At 36.0% G+C, this 18,782-nt stretch overlaps 1 protein-coding gene across 6 annotated transcripts in view; it reads left to right on the top strand.

Annotated features, from left to right (window-relative positions):
* Positions 1-18,782, top strand: part of FBXW7 (F-box and WD repeat domain containing 7) — a 156,293-nt gene that overhangs the window by 60,085 nt on the left and 77,426 nt on the right. For 4 of the 6 annotated variants that reach the window (XM_081135353.1, XM_081135355.1, XM_081135354.1 and 1 more), the window contains exons 3-4: positions 12,671-12,720; positions 13,338-13,898. In XM_081135353.1, the coding sequence (XP_080991479.1) occupies positions 13,407-13,898 (492 nt within the window). In that variant the 5' untranslated portion in view covers positions 12,671-12,720; positions 13,338-13,406. The remainder of the gene's footprint in view (positions 1-12,670; positions 12,721-13,337; positions 13,899-18,782) is intronic. The other 2 variants (XM_081135359.1, XM_081135357.1) reach the window with 1 other exon arrangement.

Genomic DNA, 18,782 nt, shown 5'->3' with positions numbered 1-18,782 from the left:
AATGCATTGATATGATAGTGTCAGCTGTCTGCTTATAGCCCTGTGGTGACTCTCAGTCTCAAGTTCATGTTTCTTATCATGACACATCAAGATTTTCAAGAGTTGGACCCTCTCTGTCTTTAGCCTGATCTTCTAGTCCATCATCAGTCTTATTTCTAGCAATTCTATATCCTAAAAATAATTTAAGCCCAGCAAAACAATGATCTGAATCTTAACTATTTCTTTAATTTGCTACTTTTGTAATGTGTTTTCCTACTCCACCCCAGGTTGCCACCTAATAGTACTTCAATACTCATTTAAACTATTCTTTGTAAAATTATCCAAGGCCTCACTGCAAAGAGTTAATTATGACGTTTGTTCCATCAGTATGGTTACAAATAGGTACTATGTAAAACCCTCTCAAATGAAACAACTAAAATGTCAGGTAAAATAAAGAAATAAATGGCTTGCTACCTAGCTGGATAGATTTATTTAACCACGGTGTTAAAATGAAAAGAAAAAACTCACAGTGACTAAGGAGAAGAGACCCTGGAAGCTAAGAGTGGGGAAAGCCAACTTTTGCATGATACATGGTGGGGTGGGATGGGAGAGACAAAACTTGGGAGACCTAGGGTTTTTAATTTAAGGGCTGCCTCAAGTGCTGGAGAAAAAGAAGTTAGAAGGCCACACACCATAAGGTATCTAATATGAGATCCCTACATGAAGTTGGGAGTCCAAAGCTTATCTCTCTAATCCTCACAATAATCCTGCAAGATAGAGGTATCATTTAAAATCCCCTTTTGCAGATGAGGTAACAAGATTTAAAGACACTGAGTTATCTAGCTACTGAACCTGGGCTCTTAACCACTGGTTTTTATGCTCTTAATTTTTTATTCTCAGTTTGACTTTGATATTGTGCTGAAATGGTCTATTTCCTAATGTGCTTCATTGATATTATTCCTTATTCTTACCTTGGATATAAAACCATTGGCTTTGCTGGAGCCATCAGGAATGGTTTGTCTTAGATCGCAGTGCTATGGGATTTCTGCTGCCCTGGGAGTATGATTCAGAAGTAAAAGTTCAGAGGACAGTTACTTTGTAAAGATGTGTGGTGCTTGAGAAGCAATTTAGCACAGTTTCTGAACCGCATTTCTTCATCTATAAAACAGAATCTATATCATAACTTTGTTTTGACAGTGAAATCAGGTTTCATATGTAAAACATTTAGCAAGGCCTGGCACAAAGTAAGATTCAATAAATATATAATACTTATTATTTTGCAGTTGTGTTGAGAATTGATAAAGAAGCAAGATGATAAACTTGGATAATTTCTTTGGGTTAGAGTCTGTAGAATTCAACTTCATTGTTTTGCCTAAAATCAGTTATCAGTTGAAACCATCAAAATACTTGTAATCATATGTAAGTACAGAGCTACATTTACAGATTTGGATATAGCTTTAAGAGCGCTTTGTAACTAGTAAGCAAAAGCAATTTAGAGTATGTGCATGAGTTGTTGGGTATGGGGTACTGGCACAAATTACTGAGGACAGATCTCATAATTTCTTTTCTTTTTTTTAATTTTCCTTGTCAATCTTTTTTTTTCTTCATATAATTTTTTACTTTGCTAGGCGGAGCCTAAAAGCTCCCTCCCTCGACCCCTCCCCTGAGGGCGTACACCCCTATTTTTTGTGGCCCCGATGGGAAGAAAGCAGTATTTAGTGGTCTGAGGAATGAGAGTGGTCTCTTTCTTAAGAAGGGGATTTTATATGAAAAAGATAGTTGCAGTGGTGTCATGTTACTGTCACCTGTGCCTTTCATTTCTCTTGCTGCTGCAAGATCCTTATTATGCCGTGTTAGAAGACAGGTTGGCTTGGTGGAATGAACTTAAACCTTGGCTAAGACATATCTGAATTTCAGACATGTTACTAAACCTTACTAACTATAAACTTTGAGCAAGTGACCTCAATCCAAGCCTGTTTCCTGTTTTGTAAAATGGGAATAATGATCTCAGAGTTCTGGATTGAATGAATATGCTGTAACTATCATAGTGTTGGTCTCTAGTGGGCACTCTGTGTTTGCTGGCTACATGAATGCAGTGGAAGCATCTTTACTTAACCTATAAGATTGTCTGCTCATATTTTGGTTTTTGTATCTTGAGTCTGGTTTCTGAATTCCTGCAGTAGAAGGCATATTTTTTATAACCTCCAGTTCATTATTATTATTCTTTTGAGTTAGCACTCTGTTTTTTCTGGGTAAGAGAAATAACTTCAGAATGAAGGAATCCTCTCCAGAAACTTGAAGATCTAGGAAGTATTTCTTCTAACAAATCTAGAAACCAGGAGTTTCGGAGAGCAGTGAGCATCGTTACTGTCTTCCCATTTATTTGAATGGCTGAGTTCAGTGGTAAGATCCTAGGCAGTCCTCATTGTGATAAGGAATTTGAGTTGTGACCAACCCACAATGCTTCCTCTTAGTGTTAGATTGAGTGTACAACACAGCATTGTTTGTACTGAAATTGAGGGTGTTTAGAAGTTTGAGAGTGTTTTACAACTACTGCCTTGTTAGGTTTGTCCAGAAATACTGTTCTATAACCTGAAAAATTTTAAAAATTTCTTGTCTGAAAAATGACAGATCATTACATAAGGGATCTAGTTAAATGATTTAATCATTGTGACAGTGTTGCTTTATTTTTACATATATAGAGATCTTTGTCAGAAAAATCATGATACTTCTTACCATTTAAAAAATAATAACTCTCAGTCTTTACTAAGAAAGAAAGAGTAAAAGACAGAAAGAAAAAAATTGTTTTAAGTGGATTATAAATGTTTCTTGGTATTAGAATTATGTTTTAGATGGTTTGTTTTGGGGGATTTTCTTGGTGGTGGTGATGGTGTGTGTGTGTGTGCACGTGTGTTTGTCAGTTACCATAGTATTGACAGATAAGGGTATTGGTAGGCAGTAATGGAGCCAGGCTAGAATGAAATTTATTTTACCTGGATTCTACTATAATTATATAACTTATACAGTGGTACCTTGGTTTTCAAACTTCTCCATTGATGAACATTTCGGTTTACGAACGCCATAAACCTGGAAGTAAATGTGTCGATTTTCGAACACACCTCAGAAGTTAAGCATGCCACACGGCTTCCGCTGAGGGCAAGATGCTGAGGCCTAGCTGTCAGCTGTTGATCCCTCGGTTTTCGAACATTTCAGAACTAGAACAGTCTTCCGGAGCAGATTACATTAAAAAACCAAGGTACCACTGTAATTGCATATTTAAAGATTTTTTTCTCATAATTTTTTAGGATACAGGACTATGTCTTTGGTCAGCATTGTATTCCCAGTGCCTGGCACATCGTATTTCTCTTTTGCCGTTTAAATACATATTTTCTGAAATCACACTGAGTGCAGTACAGTGAGGCAGTATCTTCCCCCAGTGTGTCCACTCGGCCTTCTTGCCAGGAATTTGAAGAGGAAGATGGAAGTCTGTCTGTGCATATTGATTCTCTGGCATATTCATCTAAATGAGGTAATTGTTTTGCCTCCGAGAACAAGAAGGGAAATCTGGGCAGGAGTTACCTGAATTCTAGTAGCACACATACTGACTGAAACCTCCCAGGAGCCCAGGCAAGAGGGCATCAGCAGTAGCAAATGAGAATAGGATTCCTAAATTTAAAAAGCAAGTAGCAAGAAGACAGTTTTTTCCCATGCGCTTTACAGTGGTTGCCTTGCTAAAATATGCTTATTAAGATGGGAACCCTATTTTTAAATAAAGACTCACTAGTTTTCTACAAATAGTAATTTTCTATATTACAGTAGTGTGCCTTTTCTGAAGCTCAAAACCTTTTTGTAAAATGATAGACAGAATAGAGGCCAAAGCTGAAGGTATTTGAGTCAGTACTTGCTCATTGTGATGGTGTTCAGGCTTTCCTTAAAGATGCTAAATTATTCCTGAAATTTATCAGATTCTGTTTTCTTTGGGCCTGTGGTTATCGGCTCCTTATTAAGGTAGTAGCTGCAGATATTGTTCCTTCTAGTACAGCTGTTTATGTGGCCCTGCCATATTCTTCATTCAAAATTCTACCTGCTATGGAACGTTTCACAGGGCTGACTCCTCAGTACCAAGAGTTGTGGGCTCTGGGAAAACTGCCACCTTGTCTGTTGAAGTGGAAAAATCAGTATTCTGGACTTTTATCCTAGCTCTCTGATGTGATTGTATCTGGTGTTTTCTACTTTTTTGGTAAGCAGAAGGGGGAAGTCCTTGTATTCAAGACCTGTCCTTGCCAATTTCAGCAAGTTCTGTGACACAAAGGAATAGAAGAGTGAGGGAAGGTTACTTACATAGCCAGATAGGGTTACTAAATGGTGAATAAAGAAATATGTCAAAGAGAAGGAAGCATCCTTTGCAAAGGTATAGACATATGAGAGCATATAGCATATTGGTAGAGTACAAGTCGATCAATATTGTTGGGTAATGTACAGTTTTAGATAAACCAGTGGGTATTGAGGAAGGATAGAGGTGAGACCAGGTTAGGAACATCTTTTGTGTGCTGTGTTTAGGAGTTTAGGCTTTATCCTGTAAAATACTAGTTTTCTAAAGTTCTGCAGAGTCACTCAGGGGTTGCCAGTTCTCTGTGCAAACTGTCTTTCTTCTCTGTGCCTCCCTCCCTCTCTCTCTTTAACTGCTTGGTATTTTGTTTTCATTGAGCAAATGGGTCAGCATGTAAAAAGTTTGGAAATTGCCACTGAGGTGTTGATATTTCGTGTTCTTGCAGTAGTATAGAGAGTAGATGAGAGTGTGGGGAACAAAAATAGGGGAAATACTAGGGATGCAAATAGTTTGGCTGAGAGACTGATGGTATCTGCTTATTAAAGATTACCAGAGAGGTGAGATTGGTTGTAGAGCTACTTAAGAGTTAGGAGCATTAGTGATGATATGAGTGACTGACAGAAGTGTGGGAACAAGGCAGAGGTAGTTTGATGGGAACAGATGATGGGAACCAGAACAACTCCTGATTTCTTCCTCTCCTTCCTTTTCTAACTTTCAGAAAAGTTCCAAGTATAGTACTAAGAAATTATATTGCCCCAGAACCGTTTGATAAGTTGCTAACATGATGCACTATCTTTCTCAAACACTTGAGTATGCATTTCTTGTAAACAAGGACGTTCTCCTGCATAATCATAATATAGCCATTAAAATCAGGACATTGGCATTGATATATTAGATTATTTATCCTCAGGCTCCATATGAATTTCACCAGTTGTTCAAATAATATTTCATATATCAATGATCTCATTCATGGGTTGCATTTAGTTATGTATCTGGAACAGTTCCTTGATCTTTAATTCCTTTTCACACCTTTGAAGATTATAGGCTGGTCATTTTGAATAAGGAACCTTAATTTGGGTTTGTCTGATGTTTCCTTATTAGTGGATTAAGGTTAGCCATTGTTCGCAGGAATATCACAGAAGTGGTGCTATGTTACTCTCATTGTTTACTGTTGGGTAAACATAATTTCAGTGATCCCATCACCGATGTTTACTTTCAGCCTCTATCAGTCTTTTTATACTGGGGGAACACTTAAAATAATTTTTTGATCTTGAGAAGCCATACGTAAAAATTATATCTACAGCTCATGCTACCTTAGCTCTATCAGTAAATTGTAGATATAATAATTCATTGATAATTGTCAGTGCTCTTTTGAGTAGAGAATACTCTTTTTCTGTGGATCTGTTTATGTTGGCAAATTCATTAGCCTCGTTTTTAAAAAAAATATATTTTTATTGATTTTTAGAGAGAGAGAGGAAGAGAGAGGGATAGAGAGAGAAACATCTATGAGAAAGAAGCATGGATTTGCTTCCTCCTGCGCCCCCCCCCCCCCCCCCCCGATCAAGCCTGCAACCTGGGCATGTGCCCTGATCAGGAATCGAACCTTGACCCCTTGGTTACTAAGTTGATGTCCAACCACTAAGCCACACCAGCTGGGCTAGCCTCATTTTTTGCCTGGTTCCCCTTCCCATAAAGGATGCCAGCTGTAATATAAGTTAGTAGAGCAAGTAGAGGAAACTCCAGTTCTTTTTTTCTTACTTTACTACTTGATCTCTTTTGCCTTTTCCAAATAGACCTTACCACAAATTTCTACTATATGAGATCCAAGTGAGATACGATAAATGTAAGAGTAGTTTCCCCCCAATATTTAAAACTAAAAATGACATTTTAGCCAACTTTTCTTGGGGGAAAATATAGTCCCCTGGTAATTAAGCTAGACTTACTTCTCTTGAAATTAATCTTTGTGATATTTTCATAAATTTTGCAAACTCATGAGAAATGTAACAAGTTTGCATAACTAGCTCCAGCCAAACAGAACTTAACTTTTCTTAATGTAGCCTCAGCAGATTTAATTTAAATAAAGATTTGAATTGATTTTAATTAATGTTATTTATATAAAAAATTTATTGACACTACCAAAACCATAATCCAAAGCAATATGAATAAAAATATTACCTAGGTATCGTTTTATGCAAGATTTTGAAAAAATATTTTCTATGTATGGTACCAGGTGGGGACTAGAATTATCAGGGGATCAGTTTGTAAATTATATAATTGTCTAACCTCTATGCTATACTCCTGAAACTAATATAAAATGATATTGAATGCCAACTATAATTGAAAAATAAAATAAAAGAAAACCATTTTCTTACTCGATACGATCAGGCTCAAATGTAGTCCTAGCAATTAGAAGATTACTTCTTTTATAGGCTCATATATACATAACATGTTTTTGAATCTTAATAAAACAATTGTATTTACCTCATTAGTGCAAATTTACCTCTTTAATATAAATATTATATTTACCTCCCGTGCTTGTTCTTTACTTTACAAATATCAATTCAGGGTCAAGCATGAGATAAGGGAACAAGTACAAATTTCCTTTTCTATTGAGACCATTTCTTAGCTTGCTCTTGATGTTCATTGAATAAGAAAAAGATTGCTCAAATGTGTGAGGAGTTAAAAATTGCAGCATACTGTTCATTGTTTTCCTATGACTAGCAGGATATTCTTTTCTTCACAGAAATCCAGAACTTGTCTGGGGTAGATCAGTAAAACTCATCTTGACTGTATAAGACTGCAGCTCTTCTTCCTTTTTTCTCACGTCCAGTTCTTACAATCAGAAGATTCAGAAAGAGTTCACTGGTGATACACTTGTATTGAAAGGGAAGGAAAATCTGTCCATTTCTGTTCTGCAACTTCCCCAGGTGGTTTCCAGTAAGATTTGAGACTTGCTGATGTCTTTCTACACTCAAGCCCAAGCAGCAGAGGACACATTCCAAGATTTCTTTTTGTAACATCTTGTTTTCCAAAAGTGCATTTTCCTTTTAAATCCAAGAATCTTGTCCCTGGAAGTCAAAAACATTTTCTTCATACTTTACAGGGACAGAAGAGTAAGTGCTACACTGGCTAGTTTCTGCAGCCATTCTTCATCTTCAAAGTAGTCTACAAAAATCTAGCCTTCTACTGTCTTAAAAGGACCCCGTATCAGCTCAGATACCCTGTTGAGAACTTTTCCTCTGCTAAGCCCCAGGATTTCTTTATGTAGTAGGAGATGTTCTTTAAACATTCTGGAATGAAATGACCTTTGTTTAATGAAGTTAACCATTTTGTAGCATCTTCCAGAACTTTTTTATTTTATCCCAAGAGTTTTTGACACCATAGTACATGGATGCCTTCTGAGTCAGTTCAGGTCCCCAGAGAAACATGTCAACTTAAGATTCGATGTGCAGAAAGCCCCCCATCCAGAGTTGGCTATTGTAGTATTATCACGACGTTCAGTCATTTGCTGGGTGAAGCCTAGAGGAAGCATGGCAAGGTGTGAATGTTGCAGTGGATTCCAAGGTGAGGGAGCTGGGGTCTGTCAAGCAGCTCTGCTCCTCAGCAGGTTCTGTCAAAGGGATATTGAGCAGGACACTATTATGGCGAGCCATACCTTCCTCATCCCACTTGGGCTTTGACATCTCATACTGTGGACACCTTTCTTACCCTGCTCACGTTTGACACCCCAACTTGAACAGACATTTTTCATTCTTCTCTGCCTTTGACCCACTGGACTTGTCCACTATATGAACCACTTCTCATGGTGAGGCTTTGTTACCCCATGCTGGCCTACCTTTTCTTCCCCCATCCCCCACATACATGAAGTCGTCCTCACTCTTTTTGGACTGACTTCCCTCTGCTGGACTGTTACCCTACTTCCCACACATATATCTGACTTGCTTGGCTTCACCTAATGGCTTTAGCACTAAATTGTTGAGGGAGGGCATAGTAGGAGGGAATGGAAGAGCCATCTGGGTTTTTAGAATCTGTAACTTGCTAGAATATGGTTTTATTTAGTGATGTAGAGAAAATAGTAGGAGAATCTAAGAAAAAATTTGGGAGGGGCGAGAGAGAGAGCCTGTGTGTGTAAACAGGAGTTTGGATTTTACAATAGTGAATTTAGGGTGACTATGGGACATTCTGGCAAAAGTAATAGGCTCAATAGAGGAGTTTGGCTGGAGATAATAGAATTGGTTGTCATTAGCTTCTATGTGATAGTTGAAACTGTTGGTTTGAAAGAAACTGCAGAGAAGGAAAGGAGCTGGCACTGGAGAACCACAACACTGCCTGAGGGGATGGTACATGAAAAGGATGATATCAAGGAAACTCTGGGACCAAGAGAGTTGTAAAGAAGAGAGGGTGCTTGTTCAACAATGTAAAAAGCTACAAAAATGGTGAAAGATCCATTGGGATTTAGCAACCAGTTAAAATTCAGTTATAGTGGAGTAAACCCCGATTGCAGTTAGTGAAGTTGAATGGAAATGAAGAATTAAATTTGGCCAATACAAAAATATGTACTATAAGTAAAAAATAGGTACTGTCATGTGGACTGAGAAATAGTGTTGTTTTGTGTCCTTTCTAGCAAAGATAGATGTATATGATGGATGAGGCATGTGAATTTAAAATTTTCAGTTCAAACTCTCAAAACTTGAATACTTGCTGTTTGTATGACAGTATTCTCCATATTGTTCATTTTGTGTTGATTTTGTAAATGCATTTCTAAGGATTTGTTCATCCAATTTTGCAGTCTCTGGAAGATTTTCACCATAAGTTACATATATGACTTCCCAGTTATCTACAGTATAGGAACTGTGGAACTAGAATTACTCAAAGTATGTGCTTTAAAAGTGTTAAATTTTAAAATCACATATTTTTTTTATAGCCTGTGCTGAAAATACCAAGATAAAAATGCTTTTAATGACTTAGAAGATAATTTATAAATAAATGTTGATATATTTATACCTTATTCGTTTCAAACGTACTACAAATGACTTGTTTAGTGCAGATTCTAACTTTTAAAAATGTGTTTTAAGTAATTGATATATTTGTGGCGTGCTTTGAAGTTCTTCTTTGGTAGAGAAAGAATGCTCAGCACATGGCTGACTTTAAAAAGATTTAATTATTATTTACTCACTAAACAAATGTTTTGAGGACCTACTGAGCCAAGCATTTTTGTAGGTACTGAAGTTAACAGTGGTGAAAAGGAGTCTTTCTTTATGGAGCTTAAATTCTAGTGGGAAGAGGCCTCCCGTAAGCACCCTGACTGGGGGATACAGGAGGACTTTCCAGCCAACTGAGCCACACAGCCAGGGCCTAGAAATACTGTTTTTGTTTAATTTTAAATTTATGAATATCAACAGAAAATGAAAATTTATATATTCATTTCCACTGCCAAAATAGGTTAGAGAAATTCAACCCAATATATATACTACTTGAAAAAATTTTTATATGCTTTTTGATTAGATATATTCAGCCTCTTCTAATATTCCGGAATTCCTGTCTCCTGACTTTTAGCTGTGTTATTTATTTTGCATTAGCTATGATTTAAATTTGTTTTTTCTGCTTGGATTTACGAGTTTTGACCAGGTTTATTTGTAAGAATCTGTATTATTTTGAAAGATATTTACATGTCATACTGTAAATATGAGAGTCAGTTTAATGGCTTAAATTAAGGCACTTTATTTTCTGTTCCCCCCAATATAACACTAAGGTTACACAATGATAAAGCTTTGAATTTTTATTATTTATAATTGGTAACAGAATTATTCATTGATGACCAGTTCTGGTACTATTTTAGAAATGCCAATAATAAATTTTCTGTTTGTTGATAGGCTAACTGCTATTCTTTATGACTTGTTTTATGACCTTTGTTCTTTCATCTTTTCACTTTGTAAATTACTCTTAATATGTCATTAAACCTGTTTCAGTCTTGTAAAAATATGCCTGTTAGATTGGGCACACAAAGGGCAATTTGTTTGGGGCCTGCATAATCCCAGGCATCCCTGATTTCATATTTCTACGCATAAACGTGCAAATGAAAATGTCCTTGTCAGTGTTAGGAAAGCTAGCTTTAGATATAGTTACTAAAGCAAGATTTTGATTCTCTCTTTGAAAAAAACCTGTGTACAAGAGATTTACCTTTACATAATTGGGATATTATATATATTTCCTTGTGATTTAGGCCAGTGTTTTTCAATATCTTATTTTTAACCTACTCTCCTGTGATGGTTTTCAGTTTGTCTTTGACATATATTAGCTAGTAAGATTTTGATGACCTTTATTTTCTGGAGTTTATCTTCTGAACACAGTGGATATATTTAATGTACTTTTTCTAAGGAACTCTGCTTCTAACCCTTGTTCAAAACTGATATAGTTATTTACATTTGATGGTTTCAGTCTCTGTCAAATAGAAGTTTTATATTGTGCTAGCCTGAGTTGTAAATAAGAACCACTTGACTTTTAAAAGCCACATTTAATGTATATTGCATCATGGTTTATTGATTACATTTGATCATCAAAGTCACATGCACCAAGGAAGGTTCCCTTGCTCTCTTCCTAGAGGACTATTTCATATCTCCCTCTTCAAATTTTGAATACCTCCTCTCCCAAGATCACTCTCAGCTGATGACCTTGCTTCCTACTTTAACACTTAAAGAAGGAATGAGAAAGGAACTTCCAAAGACTCCCACCTATTTTTAACTGTTTCCATATTGAGAAATATAGTAACAAAATAAATTTAAAGTACCTGTAATACCACTCTGCTTTTTCATCTGGTACCATAAATGATGTATCTATTTTCCTAACTAAAACTAGTTCTTCCAGTTTTGAATTCTTTCTTATCCCCTTTTAACAACTAAATATCACCATTTCTTCTCTTTCTTGCTTACATTATCAACTTTTTGTTTTGTATGGGGCCATTCTTGTCATTATACAGATATGCTACTAATTCTTCAATCTTAAAGAATCAAAAATCTTCCCTAACAATTAATTACCTGTTCCCCCTACCAATTACCACTCCCTTGTTTGTTGCCTTTTGCAGCAGACTTCTCACTTGTCCGTATCCACCATTTCTATTCTCTTTTCCCAGTATCTTTACTCTAACAAAACTTCAACTATCAAAAATTGCTCCCATTACTAGTAACTTCTGAGTTGCTAAATCCAGTGTTCAGCACTTTGTCTTCATTCCATTGACCTATCACAGTGGTTGTTATTATTTACTTTCTTCTCTTGGATATGCTTTATGTGGTTTCAAGGATACCACTTGTTCCTGATTTTCTTTCTTAATTATCTTTGTTGGTTACTCTTCTTTCAGAATGTTGAGTGCCTCAGGGATCAATTTTTGGAACTCTTCTTTTTCTACACTTATCTTTTCTAGTAATAATTAGAATTCAAAATTTCCCCTGCCCCACACTATAGCTTAATTCTTGGAAAGTGTAGATTATAGAAAATAAAATGAAATATCGCTATTTTCAAACTATCTTTCAGACTTTCTTGACCCTGTTTCAAAGCTTGCAATGAGAATTGGACCTTTGGGGGATCAACCATCTAGTGCCAAGGGTTGGAAAAGTAAATAAGACTGTTTTATCCAAATACCATTATGATATGATTAGTTACCCTTAAGGTGTGATAGAAATGGATATTTATTTCTTATATCTTACAAACTTTAAAGATATTTAAAGTAATTTTATATGAACTTGTGTAATGTGTTGTCATTATTTGAACATGTCCACATACCTTCAAAGAATGAAATTTAAGAATAAACATTATGGAAAGTTTCTGTCAGATCAAATTTTAGAATCTATGTTAAATATAAAGTAAATATGCTTGATATATAAAATTTGAGAAATATGGTAAAAAATAAATTTAAAGCACCTATAACCACTGCCTGAATGCAGTTTACATTTTGAAATATTGTCTTCTAATCTTTATGTAGTTTAAAAATCGTGCTGTGATCATATAATTTCCTGCATTTTGCTCTTAGCATAAATATAATATTATAATTATATTATAATATAATATAATTATGATATGATATGATATGATGTAATATAATATAATATAATATAATATAATATAATATAATATAATATAATATAATATAATATAATATAATATAATATAATATGCATTCATGTTTTCACAGTTTTTAAAATGAACATTATGTTTAGGGATTGCACTCTATCCTATCTCATGGATTCCTTTGTCTTGAACATTGAGGTTTTGCTTATTTTTATTGACATTTATTATTATTATTTTTTTTTGCTTTTGTGGATAAAGCTGCAGTGAGTATCCTATGCATAATTTTTTTTTCTGTTTTAGGATTACTTCCTTAGGATAGATTGCCAGAAGTGGAGTTACTGGGTCAGAGGGTATGGTCTTATGAACTTTTTTCCTTTTTTAAAAATAATTTTTTTTAGTTTATTTGCTATCCATTTGATTTGTATTCATTGTGAAAAGTAAAACTCATAATGACTGTATTTGGTACCTGGCAGAAAATTGTGTCTAAAGGCAAGGTTCTGTAATGAGAGAAGTTTGGGAAATTCCTAGGGTGAAAAAGCCTTTTTAACTTGGCTTACCTCAGCATTTCCTGAACTTAACTGAGCATTGGATGGTTTTTTTGCGATATACTTTGTAACATTTTGTGGAAGTTTTACAAAAGATAAAGTTTATGAACCACTGATCCAGAATTTCAAATTGCTTTTAGTGATCAAAGCAACCCAATCTTCATTCTAAAATTATTTTTAGAAAGGAGATTAAAATAAAGCTGTTTACTATGTGATTTTTGGGTATGTCTTTATAAAGTCTCATAAGTTTTTACAATTTAAATTTTCTGTATCGGTTCCTAAGCAATACGTTAATGCCTCAGTAGAATCCAATACTTTTTATAATATTTAATAAAATTTGTAATATAGACATAAAACATAAAAGTAGAAGATAAAGTATATTGTACAAACCTTTTTTTGTCCCCCTTCGTTTTCCCCTACAGAATGTGAAAACCTTTGCATCTTCTGATAGTCTAGCCAAGGTCCAAGAAGTAGCAAGCTGGCTTTTGGAAATGAATCAGGAACTGCTCTCTGTGGGCAGCAAAAGACGACGAACTGCAGGCTCTCTGAGAGGTAACCCTTCCTCAAGCCAGGCGGATGAGGAGCAGATGAATCGCGTGGTGGAGGAGCAGCAGCTAAGGCAGCAGGAGGAGGAGCACGCCGCGAGGAACGGCGAGGTCGTCGGAGCAGAGCCTAGGCCTGGAGACCAGAATGATTCCCATCAAGGACCATTGGAAGAGAACAATAACCGCTTTATTTCAGTAGATGAGGACTCCTCAGGAAACCAGGAAGAACCAGAGGAAGATGAAGAGCACGCTGGGGAGCAAGAGGAGGAGGAGGAGGAGGAGGAGGAGATGGACCAGGAGAGTGATGATTTTGATCAGTCTGATGACAGTAGCAGGGAAGAAGAACATACGCACAGTAACAGCGTCACAAACTCCAGTAGTATCGTGGACCTGCCTATTCACCAACTCTCCTCCCCGTTCTATACAAAGACAACAAAAGTGAGTATATTTAGTCTGCTGTGCACTCAAGAAATTTTACATATCTATACTAATTGTAATAAAACTTCTCAACCTTTGTATTATTGCAAAATTATTCTTCAGATGTGTAATAATAAAATGAACTAATTCTTATTTTACAGAAGGTACTAGAAAATATGAGAAATAGAAATACTGATAATGGGACAGTCTTATTACAAATGGAGGGAAGGTAATTGATCATTTATTATGATGAAAAATCATCAATATCAAATTTTACTACAAATTTTTTCCCTGGGACAGAGGTTAGTAGGTTGTGTGCAGTGGAGAGGGTTGGGGTGAAACATGATTTGTGTAAATCAAGTAGTAAGAATCTTTTTTTATCTGCAAAATGCAGCCCGTGAGGTGGCTGTATATTCACAGGTGTTACTCCAAGGCACGAGTTACTGGAAGTTACCTCAAATTCACTTTCTTATTATGATGATTAAAACTTATCCTTTGTAAATAGTCTTCTCTTTATTATCTATTAAGCAAAGTGAGACTACAGCCTGAATATAAATATTCAGTTGTTGGTGAAACCTGAGTTGGCATTTATAAAAGTTATAAAGTACTAGACACCAACATTTAAGGTTAATCATTTTTGCTACGTTATGAAACGACAAGAATTCATGGTGCTATCTTCACTGCTTGCTTCCCTCCAGATTTTATTATAATTTCAAGATTCAGGAACACCAGAATCACTGGTTTTTCTTTCTGCCTCCATTTCAGTGGAACACTTTTTATTTCTCAAAGGGATTTGAATATTGACCATTGGGTAACAAATCATTTTGGTTGATATTTGACCGTGAGAGGTAGGAGGAGATGATTTGAAGAGGTTGAGATTTCCAACTTCCTGTCGAGTTTCTGCCACTCCTTCCCTTGCCTGCAGTGTTACTTTCCCTTCCCATTCCTGGGAGTTAGTCTCTGTTGTATCTGCCTCATCTCATTTAGCTAGTGGTAGCACCTGGAGTTAACCGTAGACATATATCAAAAGATGGACAGTTAGACTCCGTACTAAACTGGAGGAATCTTATCAACTCAGGGACCTGGTGATTAGTCTAGGCTGAGAAAAACAGTTCCATTGGATACAGTCCTTTGAGGCTCTGCCAGAGATCAGGGCCTGCAATACACTAACCAGTCATATTGTCACTGCTACTGGATAGGTAGGGAGGTGCTGAAATGTTGAAGTCTGTCTGAGCTGGAGGGAGGAAGTGATTGGGCGGCTGCAGTAAATTTGGTCTTCCCAGTGCTTGTTCTTTGGGGTTCTTTCCTCAGAGCATTTCCAGATACTGTATCACTTAAAATTGTGGTTATGACCAGGGGTGGGAGTTGTGGAAAGAAAGCAGCAGCATTATTTGTCTCACCACCCAGTCTTTCTGTTGTACCCTCCCTTCCCATCCCCATCAACATACAGTCAAAATGAAATTGCATGGTGTCTGGGCTTTGCTTCAGAGTAGTACTGAAGGGGGGAGAAAAAGGGGAAAGGTTTAGATTGGTTGTGAGTTGCTGGTTGTTGGAGAGGGATTACAGGGACAGGAGGGTTCATGAGTATTATTCTCTGTAGTTTTTCAAGTTTGTTTAAAGTTTCCCATAATAATAAAATATGTTTGTTGTAAAGAAAGTGAATACACACACACACACACACACACACACACACACACACAGCCCCCCCCCCCCCCAATCATAACCAAAACTGAAATGGGAGTTTTCTTTATATACCTTGGTCTTACTGACTAGCTCTTCAGTAAGTGCTGACTTTACCTCTGCATTGAATTTTATTTTCTCTGAATTTTGGTGTTGTTGAGATTATAGGAAATTTAATAAGACATTGTGTATTTTTCACTGGAGTTAGAATTTATTTATTTTCTGTTTTTTGAAATCTATCTTTATTGTTGAAAGTATTACACATATTCCCTCTTTTCCCCCCATTGATCCCCTCCACCCCACATCTGCCTCCCCCCCCCGACCTTCCCCATACTGTTGTCAGTATTTTAGGCAGTGTTGTTATCTATCTAATGGTTTATTCAAAGAGGAGAGAAAGTAAAATGAATTATACTCAATGAATGAGGTATGTAACAACTTCTGTCCTACCTCCGCCCCGCTGGCCTTCAGTGCCCATAGATCTTTATGTTTGCATGCTTTCTGGTTCTTTTATCATTTGAAAATTAGATAAAAATCATGAATATCCATGTAGAGTAGACTTATGAGTTAAACAATTCTTTGGAAAGGAACATTTTAACTTGAATAATAGCTTACTTATTTTATAGACATTAAAATAAGTAACATCGGTAGTAGTTTCTCCATTTTTAAAAAAATCCTCAGCCTAGGATATGTTTATTGATTTTTTTAGAGAGAGAGAAACATTAATGTAAGAGAGAAACATTGATCACCTGCCTCCCACATGTGCCCTGACTGGGATCAAACCCTTAACCTAGGTATGTGCCCTGACCAGGAGTCTAACCCACAACCTTTTTGGTGTAAGAGATGACGCTCCAAGCAACTAAGCCTCCCGGCCAGGGCTGTAGTTTATCTCCTATTTGCTTATCTTTAAATTTTACAGTGAACCATTGTTTTAGCCCATAAACAATATACAAACAGATTTAACATCATCTCTTTTAACCTTACTTGACCTGGAATGATATATCTTAGACACTTAATTTAATACTTTGAATTGCTATGTCATTTTTTCATCAGCATGTGAAACTAAAACTTCTAAAACATGTTTATCCCCAATTTCCCTACCCTTTCTGCAAGTTCAGATTTTATTTAGATGGTTTGATCTAAGAAGGAACTACCTGAAGGCATTTTATCATCCCCCTCTCCAGGTGTTGAAGCAGTGCTTTGAATCTCAGCCCCAGGGCTCTAACACTAACAGCTGTAGCCCTGCTTTGTTGGTAAGGTTCAGACCTTTCATAGTGCAGATTGCCCAGCTTTTAGCCCCAACTCTTGATCTCTCTCCTTCAAGGTTACTATGCCAAAGAGGGAGTTTATATCGTTCCTCTTTTTTCTGAGGGTTCAGTTGAAGGAATGGGGGTTTAGTATTTAATTGCATTATCTTATTTAAGAAAAATTTAATGAAAACTAAGCCTTGTTGAACAGTGCAAAGCCGCCAATGATTTCTGCTACATTTTAAATTACAAACAAGAAAGCCAGCTAGACAAAATAGATCTTTTTCTAAACGGAGAAGTTGTCATAGAGTTCAGTGGGAAAACTTCAAGCACACAGGTTTTGACAGATGCTTTCTTTATTTTTCCCCCTGAAACTGTAAACGGAACTTTTAGATATGTATTAGAACCTCCTTAAAAACAAACTATGCTGAACTTAAGTCATTTTGGTGACTCTTGAGTTGTGAATACAAATTATTGTTTTATACATACAAGCTCACAGGCGTATACTGAATACTGAGAGCAGAGATAGATGTGTGTATGCGTTTATATGTCGTGTACATATACACATACACATGAACGTGTGTATATATGCTTTTGATTTATTGTGTATCTTGAGGTCATTTGCCTCCACAAATATGGCAAGAAGAATATAAAAACTATTTGATTGTTAAGGCAGCAGTGCCCTTCTATGTAGGTAGGATTTTCATCTGAAATTGGCCTGTTTTTGCCCATTCCCGAAACTTCTTCATATCATTCCTAGAGTACTTTATTTTTTTTAACAACATTTAAAAAATAATACTTATGATTGTGTTGCTTAAAAAGAAAATGTTAGTCACCCATGTGTATAAATATGTTTAATATAGTAAATAGGGAAAAGCTCACTCTATTTCAAATGCTTTATTTTGAAGCAGCTTTAAATTCTTGATCATTATATACGTAAGACAATTCTACAAACAGTACCCTAACCCAGTTTTAAGGCTTTAAACTGACTTTTGAGAAGAGTACATGTATAATAATTATTTTTTAAATCCCATTTTTAAGGTTACTATGGGATTGGCCTTCTACTGTTTCACCCAGTGTTCCTTTCAAATTTTATTTTTTGGCAGTTTTCTTAACATACCCTGTGGACAGCTAGACTGATTTGTCGTTCCTGAACATGCCATATATGCAAATACGATATTAATGAAAAAATCATTTTTGGTTCTTCTTTGCATTGTCTGTTTCTTTGAAAACTATCAAAACTCTTAGGACAATCTTTTTTTCCTTAGTCACCAAAGATTTGTTCTTATGGGAGCTTATGGTAATAATATACATTAGAAAGTTCAGACTGTCTTAATGTTAAAAGTCAAGGGTAGTATCAGTCAAGAATTGGTGTTTATTAAGCCCATACTGTTTGAAAGTTCCTATGACAGGTAAGGAAGTAGAAGTTATAGAGGGACCAAATTATTTACCCCCAAATCACAGTGACAAGAGATTTAATCTAGATCTGCTTAATTTTTTAAAACACACACCCTTTCTTTCCATGTGCTATGCTGCCCCCTAGGTAGAATTTGGCAAACATTACTAAGATTTTCAGCAGAACTACAAGTAAGTCTATATAGGCTCTAGATTCTGGAGTACGGTGGCTTTCTAATATGTCACATTTGAAATCACCAAGCTACCCTCTAGAAAATACAGAGCTCAGTTAAGTGCTTTTCTTTGTGTACTGGACAAACAGTATTGAAGATATGAGGGCTCAAGGCTCAAGTTGTAACAGGAAGATATGATAATGAAATTTGAGACTGGATAACAGATATCACTCTCTCTAGAGTTTATCAAATGTGCTTTTTAACTAGGGGTTGTATGCTGGCTTTTTCTGTCATTTGATTAGTCTGCCTATAAATTCTAAAGTCAATTTGCTTCCCCAGATAGGAAGGCCCATCTCATCAGTTTTAACTCCCTCTGTCAACAGCCTTATCACATTAAAGAATAAATAAATAAA

Source organism: Miniopterus schreibersii, assembly GCF_964146895.1.
Source record: "Miniopterus schreibersii genome assembly, chromosome: 4".
In the NCBI taxonomy this organism is placed as follows: Eukaryota; Metazoa; Chordata; class Mammalia; order Chiroptera; family Miniopteridae; genus Miniopterus; species Miniopterus schreibersii.
This window is presented reverse-complemented; position numbering and strand designations above follow the sequence as displayed.